This window comes from Bison bison, unplaced genomic scaffold (assembly GCF_000754665.1).
Source record: "Bison bison bison isolate TAMUID 2011002044 unplaced genomic scaffold, Bison_UMD1.0 scf7180017864533, whole genome shotgun sequence".
Classification (NCBI taxonomy): domain Eukaryota; kingdom Metazoa; phylum Chordata; class Mammalia; order Artiodactyla; family Bovidae; genus Bison; species Bison bison.
Window position 1 is genome coordinate 10,803,993 of NW_011495082.1, and position 18,256 is coordinate 10,822,248.

At 41.3% G+C, this 18,256-nt stretch overlaps 1 protein-coding gene across 4 annotated transcripts in view; it reads left to right on the forward strand.

The window, feature by feature from the left end:
• CAST (calpastatin) overlaps positions 1–18,256 on the forward strand; it is a 188,348-nt gene that overhangs the window by 128,515 nt on the left and 41,577 nt on the right. For 3 of the 4 annotated variants that reach the window (XM_010831956.1, XM_010831953.1, XM_010831954.1), the window contains exons 4-10: positions 1,468–1,527; positions 8,658–8,723; positions 9,451–9,492; positions 10,882–10,938; positions 11,336–11,449; positions 12,855–12,941; positions 16,937–17,005. In XM_010831956.1, coding sequence (XP_010830258.1) covers positions 1,507–1,527; positions 8,658–8,723; positions 9,451–9,492; positions 10,882–10,938; positions 11,336–11,449; positions 12,855–12,941; positions 16,937–17,005 — 456 coding nt within the window. In that variant the 5' untranslated portion in view covers positions 1,468–1,506. The remainder of the gene's footprint in view (positions 1–1,467; positions 1,528–8,657; positions 8,724–9,450; positions 9,493–10,881; positions 10,939–11,335; positions 11,450–12,854; positions 12,942–16,936; positions 17,006–18,256) is intronic. The other variant, XM_010831955.1, reaches the window with a different exon arrangement.

Here is an 18,256-nt window from a genome sequence, read left to right on the forward strand (position 1 = left end):
TGACTAGACAGACCTTTGTTGGCAAAGTAATGTCTCTGCTTTTGAATATGCCATCTAGGTTGGTCATAACTTTCCTTCCAAGGAGTAAGTGTCTTTAAGTTTCATGGCTGCAGTCACCATCTGTAGTGATTTTGGAACCCAGAAAAATAAAGTCTGAAACTGTTTCCACTGTTTCCCCATCTATTTCCCATGAAGTGATGGGACCAGATGCCATGATCTTAGTTTTCTGAATATTGAGCTTTCAGCCAACTTTTTAACTCTCCTCTTTCACTTTCATCAAGAGGCTTTTTAGTTCCTCTTCACTTTCTGCCATAAGGGTGGTGTCATCTGCATATCTGAGGTTACTGATATTTCTCCTGGCAATCTTGTTTCCAGCTTGTGTTTCTTCCAGTCCAGCGTTTCTCATGATGTACTCTGCATATAAGTTAAATAAGCAGGGTGACAGTATACATCCTTGACGTACTCCTTTTCCTATTTGGAACCAGTCTATTATTCCATGTCCAATTCTAACTGTTGCTTCCTGACTTGCACATAGGTTTCTCAAGAGGCAGGTCAGGTGGTCTGGTATTCCCATCTCTTTCAGAATTTTCCACAGTTTATTGTGATCCACACAGTCAAAGGCTTTGGCATAGTCAATGAAGCAGAAATAGATGTTTTTCTGGAACTCTCTTGATTTTTCCATGATCCAGTGGATGTTGGCAATTTGATCTCTGGTTCCTCTGCCTTTTCTAAAACCAGCTTGAACATCTGAAAGTTCATCGTTCTCATATTGCTGAAGCCAGGCTTGGAGAATTTTGAGCATTACTTTACTAGCGTGTGAGATGAGTGCAGTTGTGCAGTAGTTTGAGCATTCTTGGCATTGCCTTTCTTTGGGATTGGAATAAAAACTGACCTTTTCCAGTCCTGTGGCCACTGCTGAGTTTTCCAAATTTGCTGGCATATTGAGTGCAGCACTTTCACAGCATCATCTTTTAGGATTTGAAATAGCTCAACTGGAATTCCATGACCTCCACTAGCTTTGTTCGTAGTAATGCTTTCTAAGGCCCACTTGACTTCACATTCCAGGATGTCTGGCTCTAGGTGGGTGATCACACCACCATGATTATCTTGGTCGTGAAGATCTCTAGGTGAGATAAAACCAAGGTAAAGAGTTAAAAGTAAGTATGGTTAAAAGGGACTTCCACCAGGACTCATTTGGTAAAGAATCTGCCTGCAATGCAAGAGACCTGGGTTCCATCCCTGGGTCGGGAAGATCTCCTAGAGAAGGGAATAGCAACCTACTCCAGTATTCTTGCCTTGAGAATTTCATTGACAGAGTAACCCGGCAGGCTACAGTTCATGAGGTTGCAAAGAGTTGGCCACAATTGAGTGACTAAGACTACTACACTGCTATGGTTAAAAGGAGGCGGAGGACAAAGCAAGGTGTAGGTTAACTAGAATCAAACTTCCTGTTTCTTTTCTTTCTAGGTAACTACTTCCTCTGCATCATCCAGCAAGTCTTCCAGTATGAATCCCACAGAAGCCAAGGTATGGAGAATCTTCAAGGGTCAACTTGGGTGAAAGCCCTTCATTTTGTAAAGCAAAATGAATAGAGACTTTGACAAATAGCTTGTGTGTCCTAGGAGACTTACACTATGGAAGTAAATATTTTCTTCTTAATTAATGAGGGTCTTTGAAAACTCAGCTTTCCCTTCAGTATCTGCCTCAAACACCTTCTATATACTTATACAGGATTTTAGAATATCTAGAAAAGTGTAGTCCGTGAGAGTTCTTTTGGTTGTAGCCTTGAGTTTTTTAAATTGTAAGAAAGTATCTCTAAGTACATTTATCAGGATCTAGATAGAAATATAAATTCTTAATTTCTTACTAAAACGGTTTTATTATCCTAACCATTTAAAACGAAATCCAAGAATGAGAAAGTTTACACTAAATGAACATAGAAAGAAGTGACATGGACTCTGGTTATTTCAGATGCTTTCTGAAGTTTTTTTCTGACATTTGAGTCATGTGGGTCACCATCTTATTGATAAACTGTGGTTGAGCTCTTGGGGTGTATTCTGATAATTTCTTGGAATTTCAGAATTAGAAATAAAAGAATGGCCTGCAGTGGGATTGCCATATAGAATAATGAGCCTATTTCTAAAGAGTTGGCTGAGTGACCTAAACCCTCTCACCGACTTACCGTGACTCGAACTGAGTTTCTCGGGAATGTTCTAGGATGGAAGATTAAAGAGGAAGCATTTTTCAAGATGCTCTCAACTAATTCTTATGAGCTAATATTCTTCAGTGCCTGTAGGAGCTACCCCAGCTCCATTATTATCAAATTGCCCTTGTTTAAAATTACCAACACACTTTTGCTTTGTGTTTTCCTTGTTACTTTACTGTCCCAAGTAGAATCCTATGCCATAATTTAATACTGGCACCATAATGTAGTACTGTTTAGTAATCCTGTGGCATCATCTTGAACTGTATTTAAAGGAGATTGAAAATATCTTGAAACACACTGTCAAACTCTAAGCCCTTATCCAATGTCATTTAGCACTCATTTTTATTTTTAAATGTAAAATTATGTTTTTATTTAGTAATTAATTTCTTAATTTTTTCAAAATACATGTTATCTGATTCGTGATTAACCACCTATTAGGTGTCACTACTTATTTATACCAAAGTGAAGTGAAGTCGCTCAGTCGTGTCTGACTCTTTGTGACCCCATAGACTGTAGCCTACCAGGCTCCTCTGTCCATGGGATTTTCCAGGCAATAGTACTAGAGTAGATTGCCATTTCCTTCTCCAGGCTGATCTTTAAAATGATCTTAAGACTATAGAAAAAACATTTAGCCCCTGCCCCCGAAAAATTCTCATTGAACTTAGAGTCCGTGAAAATTAAAGTAAGGAGATAAAAAGGAAAGCCAGAAATATGAGATTTCCTTTTTCTTATTATTTTGGTTCACATTTGACACAATGCCTCATTATAATTCATCCCTGCTGACACTCAGCTTAAGGGCCGATGCTTATTTCAAGTGTGTCCTGTTTTCCAGAGTAAATGTCAGCAAATGCTTCAGCCATTGCTGAGCGTGAATCATGAGAATTCTTGGCACTCCTATAGACGTGGACTGAGAGGAGAGAGAGAGGAAAGTAGGAGAGGGAAGAAAGGGAGGAACAAAACTAAGATGCGCCAGTCGATGACTCAGAACCACTCTTGGCCTTAATTCTCTGTCCTTGGTGGATTTCAGTCATACTGTTCTCATTAATCATCTTATCTTCGTGTGCTTCTTTAATTTTTTTTTTAATTTTAATTAATTTTATTTAATTTAATTTGTATTTTATATTGTAGTAGGCTTCCCAGGTGACTCAGTGGTAAAGAATCTGCCTCCCAATGCAGGAGCTGTAGGCTTGATCCTTAGGTCAGGAAGATGCCCTGGAGGAGGAGATGGCAACCCACTCCAGTATTCTTGCCTGGATAATCCCATAAAGAGGGATAATCCCACAGAGGAGCCTGGCGGGCTACAGTCCTTGGGGTCGCAAGGAGTCAGACACAACTGAGCGACCGAGCAGCCACACCCACAGTTGATTTACAGTGTTATGTTAGTTTGTGGTGTGCATACTGTTTCCATTTATTGCAGAATATTGAGTAGAGTTCCCTGTACTATACAGAAGATCCTTGTTGGTTATCTATTTTAAATACTAGTGTGTATATGTCAATCCCAAACTCCCAGTTTATCCCCCCTCCTTTCCCCTTTAATAACCATAAGCTTCTTTTCTGTTTCTGTTTTGTAAATAAGTTCTTTTGTATCATTTTTTTAAGATTCCCCATGTAAGAGATACCATGCTATTTGTCTCTCTGTGTCTGAATTAGTTCACTTAGCCCAGTAATCTCCAGGGCTATCCATGCTGCCACAAATGGCATCATTTCATTCTTTTTAATGGCTGAGTAATATTCATATATATATATATTTTAATCCATTCATCTGTTGATAGACTTATAGGTTGCTTCCATGTGTTGGCTATTGTAAACAGTGCTTCAATGAACATTGGAATACACGTATCCTTCTGAGCAATGGTTTTCTCTGGACCTGTCGCCAGGAGTGGGATGACTTGATCTTATGGTGGTTCTTTGCTTAGTTTTCTAAGGAACCTCCATACTGTTCTCCATCGTGGCTGTACCAATTTAACATTCCCACCAACAGTATGGGAGGGCTCCCTATCTCACACCCTCTCTGGCATTTAGTGTTTGTAGACTTTTTGATGATGGCCATTCTGACTGGAGTTAGGTGATATCTCATTTTAGTTTTCATTTGCATTTCTCTAATAATTAGTGATGTTGCACATCTTTTGATGTTCCTCTTGGCCCATTTGTGTGTCTTCTTTAGAGAAATGGCTATTTAGGTCTTCCCATTTTATAACTTTTTTTTTTTTAATATTGAGTTGTGTGAGCTGTTTGTAAATTTTGGATATTAATCCCTTGTCAGTCACATCATTAGCAAACATTTTCTCCTATTCTGTAGGTTGTCTTTTCACTTTGTTTGTGGTTTTCTTTAATGTGAGAAAGCTTTTAATTAGGCCCCATTTGTTTATTTTCATTTTTACTCCCATTATTCTGGGAGATGGATCCAAAAATATATTGCTGTGATTTATGTTGAAATGTGTTCTGCCTATGTTTTCCTCTGAGACTTTTATACAAGTATCTGGTCTTGTATTTGGGTCTTCAGCCCATTTTGAGTTAATTTTTTGTATGAAATTACAGAATTTTCTAGCTTAATTCTTTCACACGTAGCTGTCCAATTGTCCTGGTACCACTTTTTGAGGAGACTATCTTTTCTCCATGGTATAGTCTTGCCTCCTTTGTTGAGATTAATTGACCATAGGTACATGAGTTTATTTCCAGAATTTCTATCCTATTCTGTTGATTTGTATTTCTCTTTTTATATACTTCTGTTTTTATAGTTATTTGGTGATTGTAGCTTTGTAGTATAGACTGAAGTCTGGGGGCCTGATTCCTCCAGCTCCATTTTTCTTTTTCTAGATTGCTTTGGCTATTTGGGTTCTTTTGTTTCTCCATACAGGTTTTAAAATTTTTTGTTCTAGGTCTGTGAAAAATGCCGTTATTTTGTAGAGATTGCATTGAGTCTGTAGATGGCCTTGTGTAGTTGAGTCATTTTGACAATATTGATTCTTCCAATGCAAGAACGTGGTGTATCTTCCCATTTGTTTATGTCATCCTCAGTTTCTTTCATGAGTGTCTTACAGTTTTTGAAGTACAGATCTTTTGCCTCGTGAAGTAGGTTTATTCCTAGGTATTTTATTCTTTTCGATGTGATGGTAAATGGGATCGTTTGCTTAATTTCTCCTGATCTTTTATTGTTGATGTCTTGAAATGCAACAGTTTTCTCTGTGCTGATTTTGTATCCTGCAACTTTACTAGATTCATTGCTGAGCTCTAGTAGTTTTCTGGAAGCATCTTTTGGATTTTCTACATACAGTATTGTGTCACTATGCCAAAGCCTTTGACTGTGTGGATCACAATAAACTATGGAAAATTCTGAAAGACATGGGAATACCAGACCACCTGACCTTCCTCTTGAGAAACCTATATGTAGGTCAGGAAGCAACAGTTAGAACTGGACATGGAACAACAGACTGGTTGTTCCATGTCCAAATAGAAAAAGGAGTACGTCAAGGCTGTATATTGTCACCCTGCTTATTTAACTTATACGCAGAGTACATCATGAGAAATGCTGGGCTGGAAGAAGCACAAGCTGGAATCAAGATTGCCGGGAGAAATATCAATAACCTCAGATATCCAGATGACACCACCCTTATGGCAGAAAGTGAAGAGGAACTCAAAAGCCTCTTGATGAAAGTGAAAGAGTAGAGTTAAAAAGTTGGCTTAAAGCTCAACATTCAGAAAATGAAGATCATGGCATCCGGTCCCATCACTTCATGGGAAATAGATGGGGAAACAATGGAAACAGTGTCAGACTTTATTTTGGGGGGCTCTAAAATCACTGCAGATGGTGATTGCAGCCATGAAGTTAAAAGACACTCACTCCTTGGAAGGAAAGTTATGATCAGCCTAGATAGCATATTGAAAAGCAGAGACATTACTTTGCCAACAAAGGTCCGTCTAGTCAAGGCTATGGTTTTTCCTGTGGTTATGTATGGATGTGAGAGTTGGACTGTGAAGAAAGCTGAGCACTGAAGAATTGATGCTTTTGAACTGTGGTGTTGGAGAAGACTCCTGAGAGTCCCTTGGACTGCAAGGAGATCCAACCAGTCCATTCTAAAGGATATCAGCCCTGAGTGTTCTTCGGAAGGAATGATGCTAAAGCTGAAACTCCAGTACTTTGGCCACCTCATGCGAAGAGTTGACTCATTGGAAAAGAGTCTGATGCTGGGAGGGATTGGGGGCAGGAGGAGAAGGGGACGACAGAGGATGAGATGGCTGGATGGCATCACTGACTCGATGGACATGAGTCTGAGTGAACTCCAGGAGATGGTGAGGACAGGGAGGCCTGGCGTGCTGAGATTCATGCGATCGCAAAGAGTCGGAAACGACTGAGCGACCGAACTGAACTAAGTGTGGGAAGATGCAAGAACCTGGGCTCACCTGCAAACAAGGGCATTTGTAGGTCTTCTTTTCCAATTTGTATTCTTTTTATTTCTTTTTCTTCTCTGATTGCCATGTCCTAGACTTCCAAAACTATGTTTAATAAAAGTGGTAAAAGTAGACATCTTTGTAGTGTTCCTCATATTAGAGGAATTGCTTTCAGCTTTTCACTGTTGAGTGTGTTGTTAGCTGTAGGTTTGTCATATATGGCCTTTGTTATTTTGGGGTATGTTCCCTCCATGCCCACTTTGCTGTTTTTCCCTTGATGCTTTCAATATTTTCTCCTTGTCTTTAATTTTTGCCAATTTGATTGTGATATTTGTTTAGTTTTTTGTGGCTGCTGGTGTTTGATTTTTGTTGATGGCTGTTCAGCAGTTACTTGTGATTTTAGTGTGTCCATGAGAGCTCATGTCCTCCCACTCCACCATCTGTCTCCACCTCCCTTCATATACTTCTGGTATTTGGCTTATAACATTTATACTAGCCTCCTCCTGGGGATTTTTGGAAATTGTATGAGCATATTTCTATAAATATTTTGAGCTTTTAGAGAAAAGGTGTTAATGCAAGGTAAAGCCTGTATCAAATCTTTGTCATGTTCGGCACCTTTAAAATGAAAGTCAGTCTAGCGTGGCAGTATGTCTGGGTCTCAGGTCTCTCTCTTGTCCCTCATACTTGTTAGGCACACTGCTGTGTGTAGGGTGAAAGGTCAGATCATTGTTAATAAGGGGAGATCCCTTAGAGATTATGTATAGTGGACACTGGAGCCCAATGGCTTGGCTTTTATTCCTGGTTCCATGCTGGCTATGATATTGGAAAACTCCTCCTAACTTAATTTTAAACTTAATTGAACTTAATTTTTACTTTATGTTAGCGTACAGTTGATTGACAATGTTGTGTTAGTTTCAGGTGTACAGCAAAGTGATTCTTTGTGTCATGAAATGGGGATGATGGTGGTGATGATAATAATGATACTCACCATACCTTTCTTACAGGAATATTGTGAGGGCTCAGAGAGTTTAGAACAGTCCCTTGTACTGAGGGGCTATCAATAAGCATTAGTTATTATTGTCATCAATCATTACTATGTTCATCAGACTCACTGCCACCAAAAATAAAGAGATGTGTTAGTGATTACTGATTAAAATGTATATTTCATTAGAACCTGCTTGATTCTGTGATTATACATTCTTTCTTGTGATTATACGTTCTTAATTGTATTGTAGAGTTCTTCCATGCTAAATATTGCCATAACGCCAGATTACAAATTAGAAGCTATTGATAGACTCAAACCACTACAGTACCAGCTGGCTTATTTTCCTTGTTAATCATTTAATAGATTACATTTGCATAAACTAAAAAAAAGCAGTGTTGCAAGTATAGAAACTCATTAACAAGGATCCAGTTTGAAACGAACCAAAATTTAAAATTTTAAAAACATTTCTTTGTTCATGAACTTTGTTTCCTTCCCGAAGCAATGTGTGCTGGCATAAAAGGGTTTGTTATGTGAAGAGCACATGTACCTTCATTACTGAAGCATAAGACCTGATAAATTAAGAGGAGTTTTAATCAGTGTTTTCAGATAATATAGTAAAATATAGAAGTTTGTGCTGATACCACCAAGCGCATAAAAAGGAAAGAAATAGCAGGAAGCATCAGGCTTCATTTTTAATCTCTTCTTTTGAGAAGTTCATAAACTGTTTCATCAAGTTTTATTATTTTCATTTCCTCCCTATATGGAGAAGGGATGTATGCACTTAAGGAATTGTCTTTTTGACACAGGTAACTTTGGATTGGGTAAAACTGTCAAATACTCCACTAAAGAGCCTGAATCACAGCCAGCTCTTCAGAAGCATTCCTCAAACTTTAGATTTGATCACAGATTTTTATTGTACAACAAAGAATCTATGCACTGTTTGATCAAACCGTCGTAATATTGTGCAGACAGCATTTCAGAAAACTTTTGATAAAACCTTTAGCTCTGTTAATTCGTGTTGCTTACTTGACTGTCAGATAAAATAAAGTCACACTTGGGGCTGTGCTCTTATATTAGGCTATTCCAGGCAGCAAACAGCTGGAAGGATCGCATTCTCCTAACAAGAAAAGACACAAAAAACAGGTGATGTGGTTCATTGTACCAGGGAACACGTATGTTTACTAATGGTCACTGCAGCTGCCTAGCACAAGCTAATAATTTCAGTTCACCATCTTCTGTAACGCTTTGGCCCATCACAGAATTCTAGTAGGCTTAGTTACCCATCACTCACATTCTGGCACTAAAAATAAACTTCACTGCTTCCTATGTTCTCAACACTGTCAGCATCCCATTCTTTTACCTCATCAGCTGAAACCTGTGCTGAATATTCCACTCATAAAGAGGTCAAACATGTTAATGGCTTTGAGGGATGAGGGTTTTTATTTTCATTTATGTGTTTGCTACAGTGTTCATGGTAATAAATCCCTACATATCTGTAATACACGCAGAAGTAAAATGCAGATTGCCATCTCAGTCGTTAGAGCAGACTGTTAATTGATGTGCTTCTATCTAAAGAGTTGCAATTCCGGGAATTCCCTGGCAGTCCAGTGGTTAGGACTCTCTGCTTCCCCTGGAGGGGACACAGATTTGACCCCTGGTTGGGGAACCAGGATCCCAGAAGCCATGTGGCATGGCCACATAAATAGCAGTTACAATTCCAAGAAAAGCATAATAATCTTAACTCACAACACTTACATTGATAAATACATAAAACTTATCTTTTAGCTCCCTTAGTTGAAGAAAATATATGATAAACTTTATAAACTCTGTTTATTTTTCCTTCCCTTCTTTTTCTTTCTTTTGCATTTAGGCTGTAAAAACAGAACCTGAGAAGAAGCCACAATCATCTAAGGTAAATGATTTAAGTCAACTAATGAATTATTGGGATTCTTTGAAATAATAATGAATAGCTAATTTTCTACATTGATTACTGAATGGTAAAAAAAAAAAAAAAAAGGTCAGCTAACTAATTTTGGATTACCCTTTTGAACATGATTATATAGAGTGTATATAAAATAATTATAATGTTATCTATATATATATTGTTAAGATGAATAATATTTTATAAATGAAAACAGTTTACTTCAGAAAGCATTTCGTTCAAATCTAGGTCTTCGTTATAGCTGAAGTAATTAAAAAGAAAAAAAAAAAAAAACAAGAACAAAGGACAAGAGACAAAGGGTAATGAGTATCTGATTAATGATGAGACATGGAGAATAAAGGTGTCTATTGAACCCAGCACCTAGATAACTAAAGATGACAGCCTCTCCTCAGAGGCCCTGGGTTTACCGTGGTGGTCTCACCTCCGTCGGTGGACTACTTGTCAGTTGCTCAGGATACAGCTCTCACTTGCCCTTGGGAACGGCTTCCCTTTCTTTCCTGATGCATGGCTGTCTAGACTGAAAGCCAATTCCCGTCTGTGTGGAGACGGACCCCGGAATGTCTGCAGGTGGGGCAAGTGTCTCTCTTCTGAAAGGTGCTGTGCGTTCCTTCTCTCAAGCACACTTGAGCAGTTGCTCAGATACGATTGCAAGGTTTCCTGTCGGAAAGCACAAACGTGGTTTGGGCTGGAGTACTTTAAGTGCAGGCAGGGGTCGGGGCGCCAGGGTCATCTGGGTAAAAGATGACGCTTATGTGATTCTGTGTAAGACCTCTTGGTGGCCCCTATAGACGTATAATTCAGCAGCTGGTGGAAGTTGTCTTCTATTCCAAATTTAAATGTTTTTGGTTACCCAGCCTCAAGAGAATTGGGTTTCTGGTGATACCTGTCTTCTCTACTTGTAACGCAGAAAAGATCATGTAAATCATTTAACTGAAAAAAATATAGTGTTCATCTCCTATGAAAGGAGTTTTTTTTTTAATTAATTTTAATTTCTAGAGTAGGATCCCCCTATAAACAAACTCAGTGTTCAGAGTGATCTTTTTGATGTTTCTGTGGATGGACTTGCAGTTACCAAATGATCTACATGAATTGTGAGAAACAGCCTATAATGTAGATACATACCTGTGTGAAAAATCATTCCAGATGAAATACTACATTTTCCATTATTTTTTTAATAATTATTATTTTCAGACTGTTGCTAGGATTATTATCAACCAGACACCAACAGCCATTTCTCTCCCTAGGCCTTTCTCAAGAGAGGCAGAATGGTCTAATTGGGATCTTTGTTTCTGAGCTTATTTGCAAAACAAAAACAATGGCCTAGAATGTAATTGCAATTTTATCTTTTGAAATTGACAGCCATCTGTGGTTCATGAGAAAAAAACCCAAGAAGTAAAGCCAAAGGAACACACAGAGGTAAGTAATCATTATTAGGACTTGATATCATAAGATGAAGCCTTTTTTTTTTTTCCCTTATTTTTGTGAAGGATAAAATTTTGAACTCTCATCTTTCAACACTTAAGTCTTACCTAGAATGGCAGTTATTTGTTTTTCTGTTAAAATGGCACCTCTGTGTGGCATCAGCAGGTATTGCAATTTGCTTGTGTGATTCTTGCTGAATTTGGAGGGAAGGAATTGCATTGTTTCAAATTTTGTACCCAAAGTGAAATTTGTCACATGTAAATCATACTAATTTAAATTCTCACAATTGACTACATAAAACACAAGTGTTATGAATTGCTTTCTACTCCTCAGAGAAAAGTAGCAATATGTGTCATATTATTAACCCCATGGGGTGTATGCGTGTTTTCAGCCAAAAAGCCTACCCAAGCACTCATCAGATACAGGAAGCAAGCATGCTCCTAAGGAAAAAGCCGTTTCCAAATCAAGCGAGCAGCCACCATCAGAGAAATCAACAAAACCAAAGGTAAATAAAGCAGACAGATGAAAGAAAGAAAGAAAGTGAAGTCTCTCAATCGTATCCAACTCTTTGAGACCCCATGGTTCCCCCAGGAACCTACCAGGTTCCTCTGTCCATGGAATTTTCCAGGCAGGAGTGCAGGATTGGATTGCCATTTCCTTCTCCAGGGGATCTTCCCGACCCAGGGAGTGAACCCAGGTCTCCTGCATTGCAGGCAGATGCTTTACCAGACGGATAGATGGGAAAACGCTAATGTCAGCTAGGGAATAAGACACAGATCCTCTACCTACACTGATGTGTGTAGGTGACTCTTCGGAGCTATGCCAAATGTATCTAGTATAGTCAAGATTTGGTGCTGTCACTTCCCTGGTGTTGCAAATAGCCTTGAGGGGACCTGGGACTATGTAAGGCCTGAGGAGGGCATCAGACGGGTCTGGGGGATGTTCCGCCACGCCCTGTCACTGCCCAGCAGTACTCAGTTGTGACCTTGAGGGAGCAGGCTCCGGTGTCTTACAGAGAGGAAGCTGGGAGTTGAGGCTGCCTCCTGCACCCCTCTTCTCGTGGCAGTTTAGTTGCCAAGTCGTGTCTGACGCTTGCTGTAGCCCACCAGGCTCCTCTGTCCATGGGATTCTCCAGGCCAGGCCACTGGAGTGGGTCACCATTTCCTTCTCTAGGGGATCTTCCCAACCCAGGGATTGAATCCGGGTCTCCTACATTTCAGGTAGATGATTTACCGACTGAGCTATGAGGGAAGCCCTCTCCTAATGGGCTGTGGGAATTCAGATGCCCTGCGTGATCTGCTCCTTACCTGGAGGTCTTAGAGTTTTATGGCTCTTGCTGGAGACATCAACTTACAGAGCCAAAAAAATCAGAAATATATTGTGTATTTCCAGAACTAACAGGAGTCATATATAAGAAGAATAAAATCTATGAGAAGGACTTTTTCGTTATGAGCTCTTGGAAGACTGTATCTTGTATACAACATGCCTTGTATCAGGATTGCCGTGTGGCCCACTGACTGCAGCCACTTGTGTATGTTATTTGGCTTACTGGAATTAAAATGAATTTTAATTAGCTGCTAACAATTACAGTCAGAATAGTTCATATAAAATGCCAATTTCTAGCTTCTCTTGAAAAACTGGAATCGCTGGCAGCAGTGGGCCCCCATGGCAACACCTGACTGGCATCCTTACAGCCTGGTGTGAGCCTCCCCGGCCCACCTCACCCGCGTGGCCTCTGTAGGCTCTGGCGTCCAGCTCTGTGTGCCCCACCTTGCATCATGTCCAGCAGAAGCTAGTGACCATTTCCCTACAAGATGCTCACTAGGGGAAACGGGCTCCCTGATAACATTTGAAATGTTTGATCTTGAAAATGGTCATTCAAAGTTAACTTAGTTCTGTCGATCTTTTAGACCAAGTCACAGGACAAGATCTCCGGTGGTGGAAAGAGCGCTGTTCCTGCTGCTGCTGCTGCAGCATCTGCCGAACCAGCTGACAAGGTGAGCACACGTGAAAGATACGGCGTGTGCGTGGGCCCTGACGCTTGTCAGGTCTGTTTATGAGAAACATATGCTCAGCGAAGACCCCTTCTCCCCGGGTTGGCCTCTGTTTAACCATTCAGTGTTCCAGCACCGTCATACCCAAATAACCTGTCATTCGGTAAAACTGAACACGTCGTGTGTGACATTTGATGAAGAGGAGCGTGCGTCTAAAGGATAGAGAAGAGAGCAAGGCACCAAAAATGAATTTAAAATTCCTGTATTCAGTACAGTTACCGGGCACCTGCCATGTGTAAGGCCTCGTGTCAATACCAAGAAAATTAAAATGCAGGTGGACTCAGACCCTGCCAGCAGGATTTATAGGTTTGAAATGAAGCAGATAAAACTGCCGTGAGCATTTGAATTAGCATTACTCTCAGCGTTTCATATAAACACTACCGTCCTGAAGCAAGTAAACCATGTGCGGTCACAGCACCTACATGAATTGATAGGGGAGGTTTTCGACGGGGGTCTCACAAGCCCTCTCAGGAGTATATGTGCCCTGCTGGCAAATTATGGGCAGCTTCGAGAGATCCTTTGAAGGGACTAGCCCGAGACTGTAAGACAAGAAATGGTCTGCTGGTTCTACTCAGAGCAATACAGAGTTAGCAGTTGGTTAGTAATCAGTTTGGAAGTCATCTTGTCCCAGAATTGCTAGTACTTATTTCTCTTAAAGCCACAGGTAACTAATTGCAGTAACAATAAGATGGAAATGAAAGCAAAAAAAAAAAAAAAGTAACATGTTTATTTTCCTGCTTCTCAAAATGGGAACTGTTATCCCCCTGCAGGCTAGATGGTAAGGAAAGTCATAGGATAAAAGTATGGCCCAATCTCCCTGAAACATCTGTTTTTCTTAGATTTTGAAAAGGATAAAGCACGCTTATTTTTCTCCAAACTAATGCAGATACCAGGTGGCATGATGGCAAAATTTACATGAACTTTAAATGGAAATACTCAAATTTTAAACTGTTTTGTTTTTCCCAGCAGACCCCCCTGTATGTCCCTTGAGACTCCCCCTCCCTACCCCAGGGTACACCTCACTCTCTTGTGTTGATGAGAGATACTTAGATGCTACAGATGGAAAAGTGGATAGCTTAAAGGCAGAGGATTGGATCTCTTGGAATAGATTTAAAATGCACTCAAAATTTGAAAATGTATGCCACACTTTATTTAGCCAGGGTTATCTATAAAATCAAACAGTAAAGTCAGGCAAGGTTTATATGGGATTCTGCTGTGCATTGGCTTGTGCTGGGGCTTGGGGCAAATTATTTCACTTTTCTTTGCCTCTAATTTGTCTCCTAGAAAATGACGTTGATGAGACCTGCTTTTTCTTTTTCAGTCCACACTGTGTGTAAAGCACTGTGGACTGTGGTCTGGCTCTGCAGGACATTGAGCTGCAGGCTGGCCTCTTTTTTTTTGGATGTGCTGTGCTCAGTCATGTCCAGCTGTTTGTGACCCCATGGACTGTAGCCCACCAGGCTCCTCTGTCCTTGGGGATTCTCCAGGCAAGAATACTGGAATGGGTTGCCATTTCCTCCTCCAGGGCTTCTTCCGGACCCAGGAATCAAGCCCGAGTCTCTTGTAGCTCCTGCATTGGCAGGCGGGTTCTTTACCACTGAGCCACCTGGGTATCCCTGGCCCCTCTAATGTGCCTGGGGCTGCATTCAGGCAGATTGAAACAGGCCCCCACAGGGAGCTGTTTGTGGAGACAGGGATTCTGTCTGATTTGGAGAACCCGGGAGGACTTTGAGTGCGTATGGTCTGAGTAAGTCATAAAAGGAAAGCTGGGCTTACAGGCTTGCAAACATAACAAGAGAGAAAAATAGAAGTGTGATCTGAGTGCAAAGGGCATTCCAGTGTGGGTGAAGCACAGGAGACATGAGTGGGAGTGTAATACCAGAAAGACAGGTCGAGGCGCTGCTGAGGAGGACACTGAGATGCATTAATCCCTGTGGTAATGATAATAGCTGGCCCACGTAAACACTGGGGATCAGAGAACAGATGGAGCGATGTGATGGGATTAAAATCAGGCTGCAGGAGGATTAAGTGACTTCAACGGCTACAATGAGACAGCATAGAGACTGGAAAGAGAGAGGCTGGTCAGGGGCTGTTCTGGGGAGTCGAAGTCAGCCTGAATTAGAGCTAGGATAGAATCAGTGAGTAGGGAGCAAGGCAGGAGGTGTTGCAGAGGTGCAAGCTAAGAGTCGGACACGACTGAGCGACTTCACTTTCACTTTCCACTTTCATGCATTGGAGAAGGACATGGCAACCCACTCCAGTGTTCTTGTCTGGAGAATCCCATGGACGGAGAAGCCTGGTAGGCTGCAGTCCATGGGGTCACACAGAGTTGGACACGACTGAAGCGACTTAGTAGTAGTAGTAGTAAGATCTCAGATGTCCTGGGACCTCAGCGTCTGAATGGACTAGGTTGGCAACCCTAAGGTGAGACAAGAGAGCCGGGTGTCACTGCTAGGTTTGTGCCTAGTGCAGAGTCAGCACCCATGAGGCGAGCGTCTTCGTAAGCGGGGGCCCGGCCCTGGTTACCACTGACGGGTGGACAGAGGTCAGAAGGAGGGGAATTGGCGGAGGTGGAAAACGGATGCCTGCCTTTGGACAGGCTGAAGTTTCTGAGGTGTCCCGAGAGAGGTGATTCAAACATTGCTTTGGAGCCCAGGTGACAATGGAGAAGGAGAAGCGGGCTGGGGGGAGAGAGTGACACTGAGTGAACACCTGCGAGAGGCTGTGGATGAATCGAGGAACTGAATTCAGTTGCCAGGACTTGGGTTCACCCTGGTGCCACCACAGTATCTTTAATACAATAATCACAGCAACTGCTTATGTAGTACTTCGGAAGAGCTTAGCATGTGCCCAACCACCAGCTTTCTCACCGTGATCGATTAATTAGTTGAACCCTCACAACCCTCTGCAGTAGGTGCAGTGACTGCCCTGGTTCTCACACATGAGGACACAGAGGTTCAGAAGGAGACGTGACCTGCCGGCAGCCTCTTGGAGCCAGTGTGTGTTGGGGGCTGATGTGCAAACCCAGAGCATCTGAGCCTGTACGCTCCGCCTCCAAGCTCTGCTGCGTGGATTTCAGAGACCTTCAAATAAGACAGTTTTCTATTGTCTTCAACCCAATGACCTCACCATTTAGTTCCTGCCTGGCCCCGAAAGCATCTGGCCCCTGATCCTAGAGAATGATTGCCTGGGCCCAGCAGCACAGTAGAAACACACAGAGTGTGCGGGGCAAGGAGCAAAACAGAAGATTTGCCAGAGGCGGCAGAGAACAGAGGCCACAGGTGCCAGCGTGGAACCAGGGTGGTGCTGAGAGAGATAAGAGTCAGGAGACGGGTGCTGGGCAGAGGAATGGAGGGAAGATTATGATGTCTGGGTAAAGGCATGGAAATCGCAGGTTAGAAAGTTGTCAGCAGTTACTGACAGAGCAACTGACGCAGTGGTGGGAAGGGCATTCATTTCACGGAAATGAAAGAAACAGTGTGTGATGATTTGACAAAACAAGGGGTGTGGAGGTCTTGATGTGTAGGTACAAAGACTGAGAGAACAGCGCCTAGAAGCAGTGGCTGCCTTGTGATAAGAAAGAATTCATGAGCGTTGCAAAGACTAGCTGTGGGTCCTGGGAGAGGCAGCCAAGAGCAGTGAAGAAATGGGTAGACCTGGATTCAAATCCTAGTGCTATCCTTTACTGAGTGACCTGAGAAGTGACTCAGCCTCTCTGAGCCTTGTTTGTTGCATCGATAAATGAGATTAATATCATTGTTATTATTACTTCTGCTGTTCTGAAAAGTATATAACACGTATAATGTCTGGCACAGAGCAGATGTCCAGTGTATGAGCGATATTATTTATGTTACAGCGTATTCATTTTCAAGTATGTAATATTATTAAACTTGATGAAAGTATATGAGGAGTTTTTGTCTCTTTCTCAACCCCACCAGAATAAAGAAAATAAATTGTTAACATCGGCCGTACCAGCTGAATCCAAACCAAGTAAACCGTCTGGAAAGGTATGAAGACAGCAGGGCATTTTTGCATAGGTATTTCTTCACAGTCTCTGTGTTTGTCATGATCCAATTTCTCGAGGGCAAACAATATGAGGTGAGGTTAGCTTAAAGGACCTTTTTAATGAATTGTTGTTTGAAGCTAATGAAACTGGGTTGGAAGTGTGACTTTCTTCATGTATGTCTGTAACATTTTATATTGTAACCCTCTGTTCTGAAAACTCCAATTATATATCGAGGAGTTTACATTCCAGTTTCCCTCCTGCAAATGTACTTTCTTTAAACAGAGGTTTAAAGGAATCTAAAGAATGCCAGGCACTTCTTTATTCTGAAATTTCCAATTGAATCACCCCAGAGCTAACAGACCCCAGATTCTATTACACAGTCTGGTGAGTTCCTGAAGTTGTAGTAGATATACGGTAGTTGCAAAAAAAAAAAGTAAGCGAGCATTTTTAAGCTGAATTAAATAGTAAAGGGTCTTTCTTCAACTTGTTATTTTTCCCTTTGAAAGCAGCTTAGTCTTCACAATGAATCATTAAAAAATAATAATAATAACAAGTTGTTTTATTTATTTGGCCATACTGTGAGACATGTGGAACTTCTCTCACCAGGAATGGAACCCTTGCCTTGCAATGCCCCCCTGCCGTGGAAGCGCGGAGTCTTAACCACTGGACTATAGGGGAAGTCTCACAATGTATGATTCTTAACCTCAAAAATAGGGTGGAGTCACTGTTTCTTTTACCATTTTAAGCCCATATCGACAGAATAAACTGTCGCTTCTTATAAATTTAACATCCCTTTCAGGAAATTTCTATTTGTAAACATCCTCAGACAAGCAAGTGAACAGAAAACCACAAATGAATAAAAGAGCACAGGGCAATCCGTTTATGAGATGCATTTTATTTGGAAGAGGTGGAAACAACTGATAAAAAAAACCAAGCATCTTCCCTCTTTCATATAGCAACATGGTCATCATTCTTTGCATTTTGTTTTCTTCTTTCTTTTGACTATCGGTACAGTGGTCTGGCAGCCATAATGAACCATATGCTTGTTCCCCTAGTTAATAATGCTGCTTATTTTGCTGCTGCTGCTAAGTCGCTTCAGTCGTGTCCGACTCTGTGCGACCCCATAGACGGTAGCCCACCAGGCTCCCCCGTCCCTGGGATTCTCCAGGCAAGAACACTGGAGTGGGTTGCCATTTCCTTCTCCAATGCATGAAAGTGAAAAGTGAAAGTGAAGTCGCTCAGTCGTGTCCGA